General features: G+C 40.3%; 1 protein-coding gene and 1 non-coding gene across 4 annotated transcripts in view; both read left to right on the forward strand.

Moving 5' to 3' along the window:
* AP1G1 (adaptor related protein complex 1 subunit gamma 1) overlaps nucleotides 1-18139 on the forward strand; it is a 90719-nt gene that overhangs the window by 51123 nt on the left and 21457 nt on the right. For all 3 annotated transcript variants that reach the window (XM_033218897.1, XM_033218895.1, XM_033218896.1), the window contains 7 exons: nucleotides 1638-1733; nucleotides 2533-2613; nucleotides 2801-2899; nucleotides 6265-6320; nucleotides 8884-8997; nucleotides 11957-12097; nucleotides 14665-14719. In XM_033218897.1, the coding sequence (XP_033074788.1) occupies nucleotides 1638-1733; nucleotides 2533-2613; nucleotides 2801-2899; nucleotides 6265-6320; nucleotides 8884-8997; nucleotides 11957-12097; nucleotides 14665-14719 (642 nt within the window). The remainder of the gene's footprint in view (nucleotides 1-1637; nucleotides 1734-2532; nucleotides 2614-2800; nucleotides 2900-6264; nucleotides 6321-8883; nucleotides 8998-11956; nucleotides 12098-14664; nucleotides 14720-18139) is intronic.
* LOC117088902 lies at nucleotides 9323-9408 on the forward strand. Its single transcript, XR_004439416.1, has one exon. It is a non-coding gene; the product is annotated as a small nucleolar RNA SNORD71 (small nucleolar RNA).

Genomic DNA, 18139 nt, shown 5'->3' on the forward strand with positions numbered 1-18139 from the left:
TATGCTGAACATTCAGACATTTGTGCTCTGTGTCCCAGGGTAATCTTATGTGATGTGCTGGCCTTTTGGCAATGGATAAAACAGTTTCTGAATTTAGTAGCCCAAGGAAAAATGACTTTTCCAAGAAATAAACCAGATAAAAAATAACTTGGGTTATATGTAGTACAAAAAAGCAGACCATTGGGAAGTGTGCAAAATAAGCTTGGTAACTACTTGGTTTTCATTTTATTACAAAAATATTGATTTAAAGCGGTTTTAAAAGGTATATTATTATCTCTAATATAACCTTGCCCATAGTTGACAGATGTAATGAATTTACAGATCTCCATGGCTTAGATTTGTCTTATTTGGAGTTGTCCAAATTAGACTTTTGTTTAGGTGACTTATAAGAATTAATTCCGAACTGTATGGCTCAACTTACTTAAATTCATACATATTGTGTTTTCTTGTATTTAGAAGTGGCCTTAATGTTTTGAATGCTTTGAGTGCATGCGTTGGATATAGCTTGGCTTTTCATTTCAGTCTTGATCCTCTTTTAGGCTTGAGGAGTAGGGAAGGGACAGAGTCTAAATACAGTGAGAAAAATAATTGAGTTGCAGCAGAGTTGTAGCTAAAATTGCCTGCAAAGGAGATGCAATGCGGTTCACTTTGCACACTTTTTAACTAATTTTTGGTCGTTAAAGTTGTTTATATAGCTAAAAATTGGATTTTTAGTTGGAAACGTAAAAAGTTCCTGTTGTGGCAAAACTTTTGTTTTAATATCGAGTAATTGATCAACAGAAATGAAATGAGTGCCAATATTTAAAGCATCTTCGGCTTGATAGTAAAATTGCCTTTACAATGTGTTAGGACTCTTAATGGATAAAGTAAAGGAAGGACAGGAAGGAAATTCCTGATTATAAGGAATGTATAGTCTCATTGAAAAGATAAGAAAACAGACCACAAAGCCGTATATGTAAATAAGTCCTGAAATTTAAAAAAATTGTATCATATGAGTTAAGAATAGGAAGAGGAAATTATTTATAGCCTTGATATCTCTTAAGATGAAAGATGTAATTTTTTCATGTGTCTTTTCCATTTGATTACTGTATTACTGTTGTCAGCTTTGGTATTCCCAGTTGTTTGTTGGAAAAGGGTATAACTCTTCTATCTTAAGAGTTTTTTTTCTCTATTTGAGGTTGTATGTTCTAAAGCTATAATGTTAATAAGATCACCAGTTGTATTTTGGTGTGATGACATGTTATATGCAAATGTTTGAATGGATGAAAACTGAACATGTTTTTGCCACCCTAGGCATGTCAAGTTCTGCAGAAGTAGAAATACAGTATGACCCACAGGCATCTGTTTTACCTGGTTCCCATAGGCTTTCTGACCCAGTATTATTTGTAATATCTTCACATATAACTCTGGCATAAAAAAGTCTGATTTGGTTTTATCCAGATAAAGTACATGTTTCTTCTTGAATATTGGCCTAATTTACTCCTAAGTTTATCAAACATCTGCAGTATGCTAGTATATTAAATCAGTAGAATTTGCTTGGACTCGGACCCTTACACCCTTTTTCTAAACCAAAGAACCTGCTTATTCATGAGATATTCTTCAATATTCACTGTTTTTTGATGCATCTTTCTCTGCAGCTTGTGCCCCAATTAGTTCGTATTTTAAAGAACCTCATCATGTCCGGATATTCACCAGAACATGATGTTTCTGGTATCAGTGACCCCTTTTTGCAGGTGAGGTTGAAAGAATGTTTTAAATAAATGTTATATGAATTTAATATATTTTAAGTAGACCATTTCCTTCCTCTTAAGTTTGTGTTGAGTAGAAATTTGGTAGTTAATTGATTAATTATATTAATGAATAGTGACACAATTCTGTATTAGATTATAAGGATACAATTACAGGTTTGTTTGTTTTTTTTTTTTTTTTTTTTTTGAGACAAAGTCTTGCTCTGTCGCTTAGGCTGGAGTACAGTGGCACAATCTTGCCTCACTGCAGCCTTGACCTCCCAGGGTCAAGTGATCCTCCCAAGTAACTGGGATTTCAGGTGCACGCCACTGTGCCTGGCTCATTTTGTATATTTTGTAGAGACAGGGTTTTGCCATGTTGCCCAGGCTGATCTCAGACTCCTGGACTCACGCAACCTGTCCACCTCAGCCTCTCAAGGTACTGGGATTACAGGCGAGAGCCACTGTGTCCCACTTGAAATTACAGTTTTAATAGTCAAAATCATTTACTGTTTGAATTATTTACTATAGCTCTGCAGGTGGTAGTATGTGGTAGTATCCTTTAGCTGTGGAGTACTGAAGTGTGGGTTATCTTATAATAACTTTATTAGATGTAGAAGCATTTATAGCTTCTCTAAAGAAAATGTTTTCAATTCTTCTGTTTGATTTTTGACCATTTCTGATATGAATAAATGGTTCCAAATGAAGTTCTAAGACTTGATTTAGTCATTTGAATTTCATACCAAGATGAGATTTCTTTGTGTGAGACATAATTTGTTGACACCTGTCATATTTTGCACATTAGGTACGCATTTTGCGGTTATTAAGAATTTTAGGACGAAATGATGATGATTCAAGTGAAGCTATGAATGATATATTAGCACAGGTGAGTAGACCAAACTTAAATATTTATTTTAGTTTCGCAGGGAGTAGAATGATTATGGTTATATGGAGCAGTTTTTATTTGCGTTTCCTCGTTCATAGCTGTAATCAAAATGCCTCTTGTTACCTGTGGATATTTTTGGAAGCGTTGTTTTTATCACTTACGTACTGCCCTCGATATGTCTTTTCAGGTTGCCACTAATACTGAGACTAGTAAAAATGTAGGAAATGCTATTCTTTATGAAACGGTTTTGACTATCATGGATATTAAGTCAGAGAGTGGATTGCGAGTAAGTCGTTTTAAATCTTTTCTTCCCCCCTAAATGTTTCATTTAGAATGGTTGACTTGGACTGGAGTACTTCAGAATTGTATTCCATTTGGAACTCAACTTTAAGAAAGAATGATGCAAAATGTGGAATGCTTGATTTTTGGTATCTGAAATACCATTCCTTCCCGCTGAAGGCTTAACATTGATTATAAGAAACTTTGGGAGATCTTAGATGTAGCAATATAGTGAATATATTTGTCTTATCATTGTTGATGTTAACCTTGATCATTTGGTTGAGATGGTGTCTGCTGGGTCTTTCTACTGTAAAGTCATTATTTTTTCCTTTGTAATTAAAAATATTTTGGCAGATATGTTGAGACTATGTAAACATCCTATCCTCAGATTTTTACCTATCAGTTTTAGTATCCACCAGAGGATCTTGCCCACAACAATTATTAAGATGGTATTCTAATGACAAATTTTCCATTTCCCTCATTTTTTTCCTCATTAAATAATTGGAATTCTTCTATAGAGAGGAGTTGTCCCTTCTCCTTCGTGAATTTGTTCATTCTGTCATTTATTAATATTAGAACTGTTAGCCCATAGCCTTGTAAAAAACAAATTTCATTTTTTTCCTCATTAAATAATTGGAATTCTTCTATAGAGAGGAGTTGTCCCTTCTCCTTCGTGAATTTGTTCATTCTGTCATTTATTAATATTAGAACTGTTAGCCCATAGCCTTGTAAAAAACAAATGTACTAGAGTATAATACTCGTGTACAGTTCTTTTTGTCTTTAGCATTATAGTATCTAGTCAGATAACCAAAGTAATTTGGGTTAAGTTCTTTTCCTCTCCCCACCTTTCAAACAGAATGGTAACATACCATATATATTGTTCTGCACCGTACTTTGTTCACCTAACATTATCTTGGAGCCAGTTCCAAATTCATGTATAGAAATAAGTCTTGTTCTTTTTTTCTTAATTGTGATAAAATATATATAACACAAAATTTACGATTTTCAGCATTTTTAAATGAACAGTTAGTACACTCATCTTGTTGTGTAACCAGTACTATAGTTTATCTCCAGAACTTTTTTGCCTTAAAGTCTGTATCCATTAAACAATAACTCTCCATGCTGTAACTACCTCTAGTCCCTGGCAACCACCATTCTACTTCTGTTTGTGAATTTGACTACTCTCAGGTACCTCTGAAGAGATATAAGAAAAAACCCAAAATATTTTTTCTACTCTTTACTGTCTACCCTCACAGAGTCATTCAACACTTCACTTCTTTTTTGTTTTGTTTTAGAGAGACGGGGTCTCTCTCGGTTGTTCAGGCTGATCTTGAACTCCTGGCCTTAAGCAATCCTCCCACGTCAACCTCCCGAGTAATGTGAGCCATCATGTCCAGCTCCAGCATTTCACTTATGACACCATATGTGTTGGGGCTATTTCCCTATACATCAGGTGGTTTTCTGGTAGATACCAGCTGCGTATCCTCTAATTGAATTCAGTTCTGACACTGTCTCCCTGGAGATAAGGTGTCACATCCCGCCGGGCACAGGCCTGTAATCCCAACACTTTGGGAGACTGAGGAAGGTGGATCACAAGTTCAGGAGATTGAGACCATCCTTGCTAACACAGTGAAATCCTGTCTTTACTAAAAAAAAATACAAAAAAATTAGCTGGGCGTGGTGGCGGGTGCCAGCTACTAGAGAGGCTGAGGCAGGAGAATGGCATGAACCTGGGAGGCGGAGATTACAGTGAGCCGAGATCGCGCCACTGCACTCCACTGGGCAACAGAGCGAGACTTGTCTCAAAAAAAAAAAAAAAAAAAAAGGTGTCACATCCCACAATTTGAGGGCTCAGTCCCATAAGACTGACCGCCCCCCCCCCACCCCAACTTCAGATGCCACTCCCAAGCTCAGGTTGTGACCTGTGCTTCTAACCAACCAGCTGTAAGTCAGGGTTCCCACAACCCCCTCCTCAGGTTTGGTTAGTTTGCTAGAATGGCTCACAGAACTCAGGGAAGCACTTCACTTATGCTTGTTGGTTTGTTATAAAGGATATAGATGAACAGCCAGATGGAAGAGATGTATAGGGCAAGGCATGTGGGAAGGGGTTGAAAGCTTCCATACCCTATCCAGATGTGCCGCCCTCCAGGAAGCTCCACATATTCAGCTATCTGGAAGCTCCTCTGAACTCTGTCCATTTCAGATTCTTGGAGGCCTCATTATGCAGGCATGATTGATTAAATCATCGGTGATCAGTTTAACCTTCAGCATCTCTCTCCTCCCCAAGGTCGGGGGATGGGACTGAAAGTTCCAACCTTCTAATATCGTGGTTGTTCCCCCTGGCAATTAGTCTCCATTCTGAGGCTATCTTAGGAGCCCATTGAGAGTCATATCATTAGAACTAAAGATGCTGTCACACAGGAAATTCCAAGGGATTTAGGATTTGTATGCCAGGAAACAGGGACAAAAACCAAGTATATATTTCACCATATCATACTACCTCATATAAGTAGAATCATACAGTTTTTATCCTTTGGATAAGCATATTATTTAACATAATGTCGTCAAGGTTGAACCATGTGTCAGAATGCATTATGTCTTAATGGCTGCGTGACATTCCATTGCATGGGTATGGCATAGTATAATTAGCAAATTTGCTATTAACGGAGTTTTAGGGTATCTCCTATCATTTGCAGTTATCAGTAGTGCCACAGTAGACTTTGGTCTATATGTACAGTTGTTTGGCAGATCAATTGCTAAAAGTGAAATTGATAAAACAGAGAATATACTTTCACTTTAAATATAGTTATTTCCAGATTTCCCTCTAAAGAGGCTGTACTAATATTATTTTTCCACTAACAAAACACTGTCAAAACATTAAAACGACCTTCCAGCACTTACCTTTAGTGTATGATTTTAAGAGTTTGCCTTTAGATTTTTCCTTTTTTTTTTTTTTTTTTGAGACAGAGTCTTGCTCTGTTGCCCTGGCTGGAGTACAATGGTATGATCTTGGCTCACTGCAACCTCCGCCTCCCAGGTTCAAGTGATTCTCCTGCCTCAGCCTCCTGAGCAGCTGGGATTACAAGCATGCACCACCATGCCCAGCTAATTTTTATATTTTTAGTAGAGACGGAGTTTCACCATGTTGGTCAGGCTGGTCTCGAACTCCTGGACCTTGTGATCTACCGGCCTCGGCCTCCCAGAGTTCTGGGATTACAGGCATGAGCCGCCGTGCCCGGCTCCAGTTTTTTTTTTGTTGTTGTTGGCTAGCAGTCTGTGAAGCACTAGAGGCCAGAAAGTTATCCTTTAAACACAGGAAACAATATAAAACTTTAATTTTCCTAAATTTTGACCTATGCTATTTCTCTTTAGGTCCTAGCCATAAATATCCTGGGTCGTTTCTTATTGAACAATGACAAGAATATTAGGTAAGTCAACTGAAATATGTCTTTTATCTTGGATATTGTAAGCCCAGTATTTTAAGAGTGATTTTGCTCAAGATTACATATGTATTGAGTCACATATCTAGAACTTTTAGCTCAGAATTTTTATGTTTTTCTGGTCAGAAAACTACTGTTTTGTAAAGACTTGAGGATTTGTCTCATGGCATATATTCCTATTTGTTCTGTAAATCGGGAGTAAGCAGAATTTTTCTGTAAAGGGTCAGATGGTAAGTATTTTAGACTTTGTGGGCCATGGAATCTTTGGTAACTACTTACCTCTGCCCCTTAGCATGAAATTAGCCGTAGACAATATGTCAATGATGAGTGTGGCTGTGTTCAATAAAATTGATTTACGTCAAACTTGGGAACTAGTATGAAAAAAAATTTTGATATACAAAAACAGCAGAGAGCTGGATTTTACAGGTAGGCTGTAGTATGTTGACTGACCCCTGCTCTAAATTAAGAAAAATGTAACATTTCAGGTAGCAAATCTGGAACGTCTTTGTGAACTCCAGCTAGTTTTAGCTAGTTTTTTAGGTAAATGAATTGATCAGTATTATCTTTTATTTTGGTATTTTCCTGTATGTAGTACGTATTCCTGCTTACCTGTTTTTCTAATCAGGAGAAGTTTTTCTTACACTAAACATGAAAAGATGTGGAAACTAGGTATAGTAGCTCACACCTGTAATGCCAACACTTTGGGAGGCAGAGATGGGTAGATCATGAGCCCATGAGTTCGAGACCAGCCTGGGCAACGTGGCAAAACCCTATCTCTATATAGAAAAATACGAAAAATGAGCTAGGTGGCTTGGTGGTGTGCCCCTGTAGTCCCGGCTACTCTGGAGGCTGAGGTGGGAGGATCACCTGAACCCAGGAGGTTGAAGCTGCAGTGAGCCGTGATCATGCCACTGCATTCCTGTCTAGGTGACAGAATGAGACCCTGTTTTTTTTTTTCCCCTCTTGAGACAGAGTTTCGCTCTTGTTGCCCGGGCTGGAGTGCAGTGGCGCGATCTTGGCTCACTGCAACCTCCGCCCCCTCAGTTCAAGTAATTCTTTTGTCTCAGTCTCCCGAGTAGCTGGGTTTGCAGGTGCACGTCACCACGTCCAGCTAGTTTTTTGTATTTTTAGTAGAGACGGGGTTTTACCATGTTGGCTGGGCTGGTCCCTAACTCCTAACCTCACGTAATCCACCCGCCTCGTCCTCCCGAAGTGCTGGGATTACAGGGAGTGAGCCACTGCACCTGGCCGAGACCCTGTTTCCAAAAAAAAAAAAAAGATGTGGAAATAATTATTGTGGCACCCTGAATTATCTTCTCCTTCTAAAGAACACTTGGATTGCCAGGCGCGGTGGCTCACACCTGTAATCCTAGCACTTTGGTAGGCTAAGGTGGGAGGAACGCTGGAGCCCAAGAGTTTGAGACCAGCCTGGGCAACATAGCGGGGGACCACATCTCTATTAAAAAATAAATACATAAATAAAATTTTAAACCTTAACATACTAAGTTAAACATGTGGATTTTAAACTCAAATTTTTATAGAGGCAGTTTTGGTACCAGTATCAAATAAAAGCAGAGAAAACTCAAATGGGAAAATTAAAATTGCATTATGAGGCAAAGGCAGCCTTAAAAGGCATATTATATGCTCTCTTTGTTTTACTATTTGGAAAACTTTAAAAGAATTGAGTCAATCACTTCTATTTATTTTATATTTAATTTAATTTAATTTAATTTATTTTTTTTTGAGACAGAATCTCGCTCTGTTGCTTAGGCTGGAGTGCAGTGGCATGATCTCGGCTCACTGCAAGCTCTGCCTCCTGAGTAGCTGGGACTACAGGCACATGCCACCACGCCCGGCTGATTTTTTGTATTTTTAGTAGAGATGGGATTTCACCATGTTAGCTAGGGTGGTTGGTTGGTCTTAACCTCCTGACCTCGTGATCTGCCTGCCTTAGCCTCCCAAAGTGCTGGGATTATAGGCATGAGCCACTGCGCCCAGCCCCAATTTTATTTTTTTTGAGACAGAGTCTTGCTCTGTTGCCCAGGCTGGAGTGCAGTGGCGTGATCTCAGCCCGCTGCAACCTCAGCCTCCCATGTTCAAGCAATTCTCGTGCCTCAGCCCCCCGAGTAGCTGGGACTACAGGCACCTGACACCCATGTGCCTGGCTAATTTTTATATTTTTAGTAGAGATAGGGTTTCACCATGTTGGCCAGACTGGTCTTGAACTGCTGACCTCAGGTATCCGTCCGCCTCGGCCTCCCACAGTGCTGGGATTACGGGTGTGAGCCACCATGCTCAGCCTACTTTTAGAAGTTTAAATGGACTCGACCATGAATGCAAATCTAAAATCCAGAGCTTCTCCTGGTTGCCATTTTTTTAGATTACGGTATTGCTTATACCTTTGAAATATTACTTTTATGCTAACTTTCTTTTAAATATTTAAAAATGTATGCTTTCTCTTATCCATTAAACGTCTTTCTATTATTTAAACAGAGAAAACTATCCCGAATTTTACATTTTAACTCTGTTATTTTGCAACTGTTTCATCTAGATACGTGGCTCTGACATCTTTGTTGAAGACTGTACAGACAGATCATAATGCAGTACAGAGGCACAGAAGCACAATTGTGGACTGTCTTAAAGATTTGGATGTCTCAATAAAACGGTAACAAACTGAGAGCCTTTCTCAGTCTAGTGTTTTTGGTAAACTGAGTGACAGATTATTGATAGTTCTGTGCCCCTGCCATGTGATACTTTGTAATAGTTTTTGGAGCAAGAGTGTTGACATTTGTGTATTTAGTCATTGTGTTCATAGATGGACTCTGCGGAGTGAATCCTTTTTTAGAAAGGATTGGCAGGGAGAAGTTTAGGTTATTAAGGAGGCCAATAAGAATACTTAAGTGCACACTGAAGTTGTCCTTGGCTCTTTGATAAGTATAACAGGCACAGAGAATCTTGGCAAAAGTTTACCTAAGGGAGGTACTGTGCTTTGTGTGTTGGAGGATGAAAGTACAGAGTGATCCATCGGCTAAGTGTCTTATCACAATGCTGACACTCAAACTGCTGACAGCACACGTTTTTCACAGTACTTACCCCTAGGATCCTGAAGGCAGCGTGTTTCTTAGAACTGTGTATCCTGAAATGACTGTTAGGCAGCAGATAGCACTCTCAAAAAACATAAATCCCTTCCCTCAGTGGAGTAATTCTACTGGATCTCTTCTTAGAACTCTAGGTGTTTGTAGAACCTAGCTAAAGTTGGCCTCTGAACTTTTGGTTGTATGTTCAAATCTAGAACAAAGTATATATATATATATATTTTTTTTTTTTTTTTTTTGAGACAGAGTCTCGCTCTGTCGCCCAGGCTGGAGTGCAGTGGCCGGATCTCAGCTCACTGCAAGCCCCGCCTACCGGGTTCCCGCCATTCTCCCGCCTCAGCCTCCCGAGTAGCTGGGACTACAGGCGCCCGCCACCGCGCTGGCTAGTTTTTTGTATTTTTTTAGTAGAGACGGGGTTTCACCGTGTTAGCCAGGATGGTCTCGATCTCCTGACCTCGTGATCCGCCCGTCTCGGCCTCCCAAAGTGCTGGGATGACAGGCTTGAACCACCGCGCCCGGCCGGACAAAGTATATTTAAAGTGATCTCTGAAACCATTCAGTCAGCAAACATTTATTGATGCTGAGTTCCTTTGATTTGCACAGAACAGGTACAAATAAAAGGTGCTAAGTGCTTGAGCAATCTAAAGATAAGACCTAAACTCAATAACACCAACTTTTATGTAGCACTTTGCAAAAGATTTTTTAAGTACCCTCTCAGTGGGTTCTCAGAGCAAGCCAATGAGAGAGCCTAAACAACTACTTCTATCCCTGATTAATAGGTTAGTTAAAATTCGGTCCCACAGGGATCAAATAACTTAACCTAAACCTTAATCCTTGTAAGGGGCAGTCCTGGGAATAGATATTAGCCTTCTGACTCTTTTTGTGTTGTTTCTCTCTAGCTCATTACTGGGTTGTGAATTTCAAAAGAAGTGAAACCTGTGTCTCTTTGACAGGATATATAACAGTAAGAGCTTAGACTCTGGAGCCAGACTGCCTCATTTCATATTCTGACTCTGTCTTTGATAGACTGGGTCAAATTACTTAAACTTTCAGTGCCTCAGTTGCCTCATAAGTAAAATGCAGATAGAAGGGCAACCACTTCATAGGGTTATGCAGGATAAATTGAATTAATATATGTAAATTACATAAGCATCCTATAAGTTATTATATCTAAGGATTGAATTTTTGCTACTTATATGTTAGCTTAGCTAAGATGAAAGTATCCCCTACTTGTTAATTTTTTATTTTTTTTTGGAGACGGAGTCTTGGTCTGTTGCTCAGGCTGGAGTGTGGTGGCGCGAACTTGGCTCACGGCAACTTCCGTCTTCTGAGTTCAAGCGAGTCTCCTGTCTCAGCCTCTTAAGTACCTGGAATTATAGGTGCCTGCCACCACGCCCAGCTAATTTTTATATTTTTGGTAGAGACGAGGTTTTGCCGTGTTGGCCAGGTTGGTCTTGAATTCCTGACCTCAGGTGATCTGCCCGCCTTGGTGTCCCAAAGTGCTGGGATTACAGGCGCGAGCCACTGTGCCCAGCCTAAATCGTTACTTTTGAAAGCCAGTGTACATATAGTGTTTGATATTATTGACCAAGTATGGAAAGATGATAGTAACCTTACAACTTTTACATGTTAAACATTCCTATTTTTCACTTCACTGCCAACTTTGAATAGGCAGTTATAGAAACTCTTTATTTGTCCTCATAGCACATGCCATTTTTTTTCCTTCTCATGGCCCTCATTTTCCCTTTGAAAAAATTTTTTTTTTGAGACAGAGGCTCCCTCTGTTGCCCAGGCTGGAGTCCCTTGCCTCACTGCAATCTCTGTATTCCGGGTTCAAGCAATTCTCCTTCCTCGGACTCCCTAGTAGCTGGGACTACAGGCACCCACCGCCATGCCTGGCTAATTTTTGTATTTTTAGTACATAAGTGGTTTCACCGTGTTGGCCATGCTGATCTCAAGCTCCTGACCTCAGGTGATTCGCCCACCTTGGCCTCCCAAAGTGGTGAGAAAACAGGTGTGAGCCACTGTGCTCGGCCTTGAATTCAGTTTTTAATCTGAATTTCTGCATACCTTTTGATAGAAACTATGTTACATCATCTTTGGACAGAGTAGAGTGTAATAAAAGGAGAATATGGTGACTTCACATGTCACATTTGTAAGGAATGAGACAGATAGGTATTATTATTGGGTAATACATTTGCCCCTCTTTTTGAGACTCTTAAGTATTCTAACTTCCACATTTGTAGAACAGCCTGTTGAACCCAAACTGCATGTTTGCACTTTAGTGGTATATCTCGCAGGGACTTTTGAGGAAAAATATTGCATGAAGATTCAAAATATCAAAACTAACTTTGATTACATAAAAATATATCACCTTGGTTATTTTGTGTGCAAAGATTGGGATCACAAGATTGTGCAAGGACGTTAGCACATCTGGCAGTGCTTGGTGTTCACCGAGTGCATACCTGGGTCTTTGTTTCATTTCCACTATAAATTTTGTAACTGTTTTTGATTTTTCCCTTCTGCAAGGCGTGCAATGGAATTGAGTTTTGCCCTGGTAAATGGGAATAATATCCGAGGCATGATGAAAGAATTACTTTATTTTCTGGATTCGTGTGAGCCAGAATTTAAAGCAGACTGTGCATCTGGAATCTTTCTTGCTGCAGAAAAGTAAGATTTAATTTTTACGTTTATTGGTAAAGTCTGCTTGGAACTTTTGGAAGTGTCTTTAAAACATGGGGAGGGGGCTGGGTGCGGTGGCATACACCTGCAGTCAGCAGTTTGGGAGGCCGAAGCAGGCGGATCACGAAGTCAGGAGTTTGAGACCAGCCTGGCCAACATGGTGAAATGCTGTCTCCATTAAAAATACAAACATTTGTTGGGCCTGGTGGCACGCACCTGTAGTCCCAGCTTCCCGGGAGGCTGAGGCAAGAGAATCACTTGAACCTCGGAGGCAAAGGTTGCAGTGAGCCGAGATTATGCCACTGTACTCCAGCCTAGGTGACAGAGCAAGACTCCATCTCAAAAACAAAACAAAACCAACAACAACAAAAAAATGGGGAAACGACTATAAATATGTTTAAAACACGTAACATTTATTTCAAGCTCTCAGCTGAGACCAAAAAAATTTTACACTTTTTTTTTTTTTTCTTTTGAGACGGAGTCTCACTGTGTCGCCCAGGCTGGAGTGCAGTGGCCGGATCTCAGCTCACTGCAAGCTCTGCCTCCGGGGTTCACGCCATTCTCCTGCGTCAGCCTCCTGAGTAGCTGGGACTACAGGCGTCCGCCACCTCGCCCGGCTAGTTTTTTGTATTTTAGTAGAGACAGGGTTTCACCGTGTTAGCCAGGATGGTCTCGATCTCTTGACCTCGTGATCCGCCCGTCTCGGCCTCCCAAAGTGCTGGGATTACAGGCTTGAGCCACCGCGCCCGGCCAAAATTTTACACTTTTATGAAATCTTCTCGTTTATCTGTTCTTTAACCTCTAATCTCTGATGCTGTTTTTTGTTTTGTTTTGGTTTATTTGTTTTCGTTTTTTTTTTTTTTGAGACAGGGTCTCACTTTGTCACCTAGGCTGGAGTGCAGTGGCATGATCTCCCAGCTCGCTTCAACCTTGACCTCCCAGGTTCAGGGCATCCTCCTGCCTCAGCCCCCCAGGTAGCTGGGACTACAGGTGTACGCCGCCACACCCTGCTAATTTCTGTTTTTTTTTTTTTTTGGTAGAGATGGGGTTTCACTATGTTGTCTAGGCTGGTCTTGAACTCCTGGACTCAGGCGATCCGCCTACCTCAGCCTCCCAAAGTGCTAGGATTACAAGCGTCAGCCACCACACCTGGCCTATGGTGCTGTTTTTTTTTTTTTTTTTTTTTTTTTTTGAGACGGAGTCTTGCTCTGTCACCTGGGCTGGAGTGCAGTGGCCGGATCTCAGCTCACTGCAAGCTCCGCCTCCCGGGTTCACGCCATTCTCCTGCCTCAGCCTCCGGAGTAGCTGGGACTACAGGCGCCCGCCACCTCGCCCGGCTAGTTTTTTGTATTTTTAGTAGAGACGGGGTTTCACCGGGTTAGCCAGGATGGTCTTGATCTCTTGACCTCGTGATCCGCCCGTCTTGGCCTCCCAAAGTGCTGGGATTACAGGCTTGAGCCACCGCGCCCGGCGGTGCTGTTCTAATAAAGGGAATAGAAAAGTTACAACATCTGAATTACCGCTCTATGCAGAATTTTGAGGAAGTACCTTATGGTTTTAGTAGTATAGCTATTCTTTCTCTTCTTTCCACTCTGAATTTAAGGAAACAAATTTTTAGTTCTAATGTTGTTGTCTTGGTCTGAAAACAGTTCCTTTTTTTTCTTTGTTCTTTATCCTCTCCTGCCCTGACTGAATGATCATTTTCTCTGAAACTGAAAACAAATCTCATTTGTCAGCTTAGCAACTCTTACTGCGATCTTATGGGAAAGATCTGAGTTTGACTACATACTCTCTTTTTTTTTTTTTTAACTTTAGAAATGGGGTCTTGCCCTGTCAGCCATGCTGGAGGGCAGTGGGCCAGTCATAGCTTACTGCAGCCTGGACTTCTGGGCTTAAGCCATCCTTCTCCCTCAGCCTCCTGAGTAGCTGGGACTATAGGCGCAAATCCTCATGTGCTACTAATTTTTTAATTTTTATTTTGTAGAGATGGGGTCTTGCTGTGTTGCCCAGGTTTGTCTGGAACTCCTAGCCTCAAGCACTCCTTCCTCCTTGGCCTCCCAAAGTACTGGGATTATAGGCATGAGCCACTGAAGTCAGTTGACTGTATACCATTTTATCACTCTCTGAAATGGCATTTGTTGCTAGATTTGAAGTTGAAATGTTTCCAGATATGTTCACTTATCCAGGGAACCTAGAAAAGACTGTAGGACAGGATTTTCTTTTCTTTCTTTCTTTCTTTTTTTCTACAGTGAGCCGGCTCACTGTAGCCTCAACCTCCCAGGCTCAGGCAGTCCTCCCACCTCAGCCTCCCAGAGTAGCTGAACTACCGGCACCCACCACCACACCCAGCTAATTTTTGTATTTTTTGGTGAGACAAAGTTTCACCATGTTGCCCAGGCTGGTCTCGAACTCCTGAACTCAAACGATCTCCCACCTCAGCCTCCCAAAATGCTGGGATCACAGGTGTGAGTCAACCTGCTTGGGCAGGATTTTCTAGTCACTGAAAACAGTATATTTTGCTGGTTCCAATTGTCTCTTTCCATTGTTTTTTTCAGGTATGCACCTTCCAAACGATGGCATATAGACACAATTATGCGTGTTTTGACAACGGTAAGTACTTTTTTTCAGACAGCACATACAGAGTGCTGGGGATATACTAATAAATGTGGCATACAAATCCTTTGTTATCATGAGGTTAATGTTCTAGTCAGGGAGGTAAGAAATTCACAAGTAAATAGGTAACATTAATGTCAGTTAAGAATAAATGCCGTGAAGAAAAACCTAAAGCAGCATGGAGGAATATAATGATGGCAGGATAAGGTGGGATATAGGGCAGCTGGCCAAGTGTTTTAGATTAGAGTAGTCAGGGAGGTCTCTCAGAGGAGATAACGACGTAACATTTGAGTAGAGACCTTAGAGACGTGAGGTACGAGCCATGCAGTGATCTTGAGGAATAGTGTACCATACAGAGGGAACACTAAGTGCAAAGACCAGAGGTAGGAGCAAGCATGGCTTGCTTGGAGAGCAACAGAAAGGCAAGTAAAGCCGTAAAGTGAGAGAGGCAGAGAATGGTAGGTTGGACGTCAGAGACATAAGCAGGGGCCAGACTATGTAGGCCTCATGGGAGCTTGCATTTTATTTTGAATATGTTAGGAAGCCATTGTAGGGTTTTGAATGGCTAAAGTTACTCAGGATTTGAAATCCTGTTTTGGATGGGATCCTTTCTTTGGCATTCTTGCAGAAATTTGGGGTTTCTGTGTTTATTATTCAATTAGTAGGCAAGGATTAGGTATTTAAGAGTAAAAATGCAAGTGCAGTGACATGTAAGAAAAAACCATTTCCATCTAATTCACTAGGAGTAGATACTGTAAAGGAAAAGTCACAAATTTAACCATATTAAAATTAAAAACTGGAATAACAAAAAGGGGAACAGTCTACAGGTTTCAAAGGCAAATTAGGCCGGGCGCGGTGGCTCAAGCCTGTAATCCCAGCACTTTGGGAGGCCGAGATGGGCGGATCACGAGGTCAGGAGATCGAGACCATCCTGGCTAACACGGTGAAATCCCATCTCTACTAAAAATACAAAAAATTGGCCGGGCGAGGTGGCGGGCGTCTGTAGTCCTAGCTGCTCGGGAGACTGAGGCAGGAGAATGGCGTGAACCTGGGAAGCGGAGCTTGCAGTGAGCTGAGATTGCACCACTGCACTCCAGCCTGGGCAACAGAACGAGTCTCCACCTCAAAAAAATAAATAAATAAGTAAATAATTAAAAAAAGGCAAATTAACAACTGGGGAAAAAGTGAGGTATCATTTTTTCACATTTCATAATTTTTAATCTAATTCCCAGTATTAGAAAATAGAGAAACAGGCAGTACTCTTCACTTTATAGGAGTGTGGGATGATGCCATCTTTTTACTGTGCAGTTTGGTAGTATGTAGGAAAAACCTTAAATTGTACCTTTTAATTCAATTTTTAGGACTTTGGCCTGAAAAAATAATTGTACAAGTACACAAATGTGTGTATGTAAAAATATTCATCCTAATCTTGTTTATAGTAGGAGAAAACCAGAAACAACTAGTAGTTCCCAAATGGGGATTAAGTAAATTATGATACATCTGTAGGGAGAGAATGATATCATTGAAATTATGACTTATGTATTTATTGACATATGAAATTATGACATGTATTTGTTGCTGTGGAATTCTCTCTGGGGTGTACTCATGTTTTAGTTTACTTACAATGAATTAACTTGGTAAAAGGTTAAAACTTAATAAATTTGATTAACAAGGGGAAAAATTATAATCTAACAAAATGTAATGAACATAATGATGAATCAGGACATATTTTCCTAGTTTTCACGAGGCTTAAAAGAAGGGAGAAATGGGCACTCCTGAAGGAAAGTGTTTGTAAGAATTCAAAACCTTTTTTTATATGCGCCTGATTTTATTTTTCTAATTGACTTGTGTTCTCTTATTATGATCATGTGATTTGTTTTCTTTAGTCTGTTATGTGCTGGGTTACATTGATATTTGAATGCCTAACCAGCCTTACATACCTGGGATACATGGTCAGGGTATTTTTTTTTAATATATATTTGTTGGGTTTGATTTGCTAATATTTTGTTATTTTTATATCTATATTCATGAGAGAGATTGGCCTACAGTTTTCTCTTATAAAGTTGTTTTTGACTCATGTGTTATTTAGAAGTATGTTCTTTTATTTTTTTATTTTTTATTTTTGTTTTTTTTTTGAGACGGAGTCTCGCTCTGTCACCCAAGCTGGAGTGCAGTGGCCAGATCTCAGCTCACTGCAAGCTCCGCCTCCCGGGTTCATGCCATTCTCCTGCCTCAGCCTCCCGAGTAGCTGGGACTACAGGCGCCTGCCACCTCGCCCGGCTAGTTTTTTGTTTTTTTTTTTTTTTTTTTTTTTTTTTTTTGTAGAGACGGGGTTTCACTGTGTTAGCCAGGATGGTCTCGATCTCCTAACCTTGTGATCCGCCCGCCTCGGCCTCCCAAAGTGCTGGGATTACAGGCTTGAGCCACCGCGCCCGGCCAGAAGTATGTTCTTTTAATCTCCAAATATTTTGGCATTTTTTTGCAGCTGTCTTTGTGCTGCAGATTTCTAGTTTAATTCTGTGTGGTCTAAGAACATACTTTGTGTGATTTATGTTCTTTGAAATTTGTTAAGATATTTTTTATGACCCAGGTGATCTTTCTTGGATCAGTGTTAAGTTTGAGAAAAATGTGTATTCTGCTGCTGTTGAATGAAGCAGTCTTATTATACATGCCCATTAGATCACCCTGATGCTTTCTTGTATTTAATGCACTCTGCTTTAGGGAAGGATGTAAATAAGCTATACTGCAAATTACCTGCTTTTTAGCTTCTCACCTTTCCTTTTGACCATTTTCCCAAAATTCTTCCTCTTTGTGTTTCTTAACCATAGTGGCCTGATAAAACCCTGATCACCTGGCTGTTTTTTTCCTTTCCAAAATACACATGGTTAGGACTAGTCTCAGTCTTACAAATTAAATCTATTGTTCTATTTAGGAATGGGAGATTGACCAAGGTTGGGTGATAAAGTTTTAAACCTTTACATCATCATCATCATCATCATCAGTAGTAGTAGTAGTAGTAGTAGTAGTAGTAGTAGTAGTAGTAGTGATGGAGTCTTGCTGTGTGGCCCAGGCTTGTGTCAAACTCCTGGCCTCAAGCAGTCCTCTTGCTTCAGCCTCCCAAAGTGCTGGGATTACAGGTGTGAGCCACTGTGCCCAGCCTTACTTTTAATTTGGACAAAGAGAAAATTTTAAAAAATAAAATTTAAAAGTTTCACATATTTAAGTAAGATTTTGAAGTTTGAGCTGTTATGAACCTGAGAATTGGAACCAAATTTATCTTTGAGGGTGTTTTGTAGAATTCTTCTTTTAAAAACAACAATAATAGCTGGGCACAGTGGCACACGCCTGTAATCCCAGCAGTTTGGGAGGCCAAGGCAGGTGGATCATCTGAGGTCAGGAGTTCGAGACCAGCCTGAC

Source organism: Trachypithecus francoisi, unplaced genomic scaffold (genome assembly GCF_009764315.1).
Source record: "Trachypithecus francoisi isolate TF-2019V2 unplaced genomic scaffold, Tfra_2.0 Lachesis_group10, whole genome shotgun sequence".
Classification (NCBI taxonomy): Eukaryota; Metazoa; Chordata; class Mammalia; order Primates; family Cercopithecidae; genus Trachypithecus; species Trachypithecus francoisi.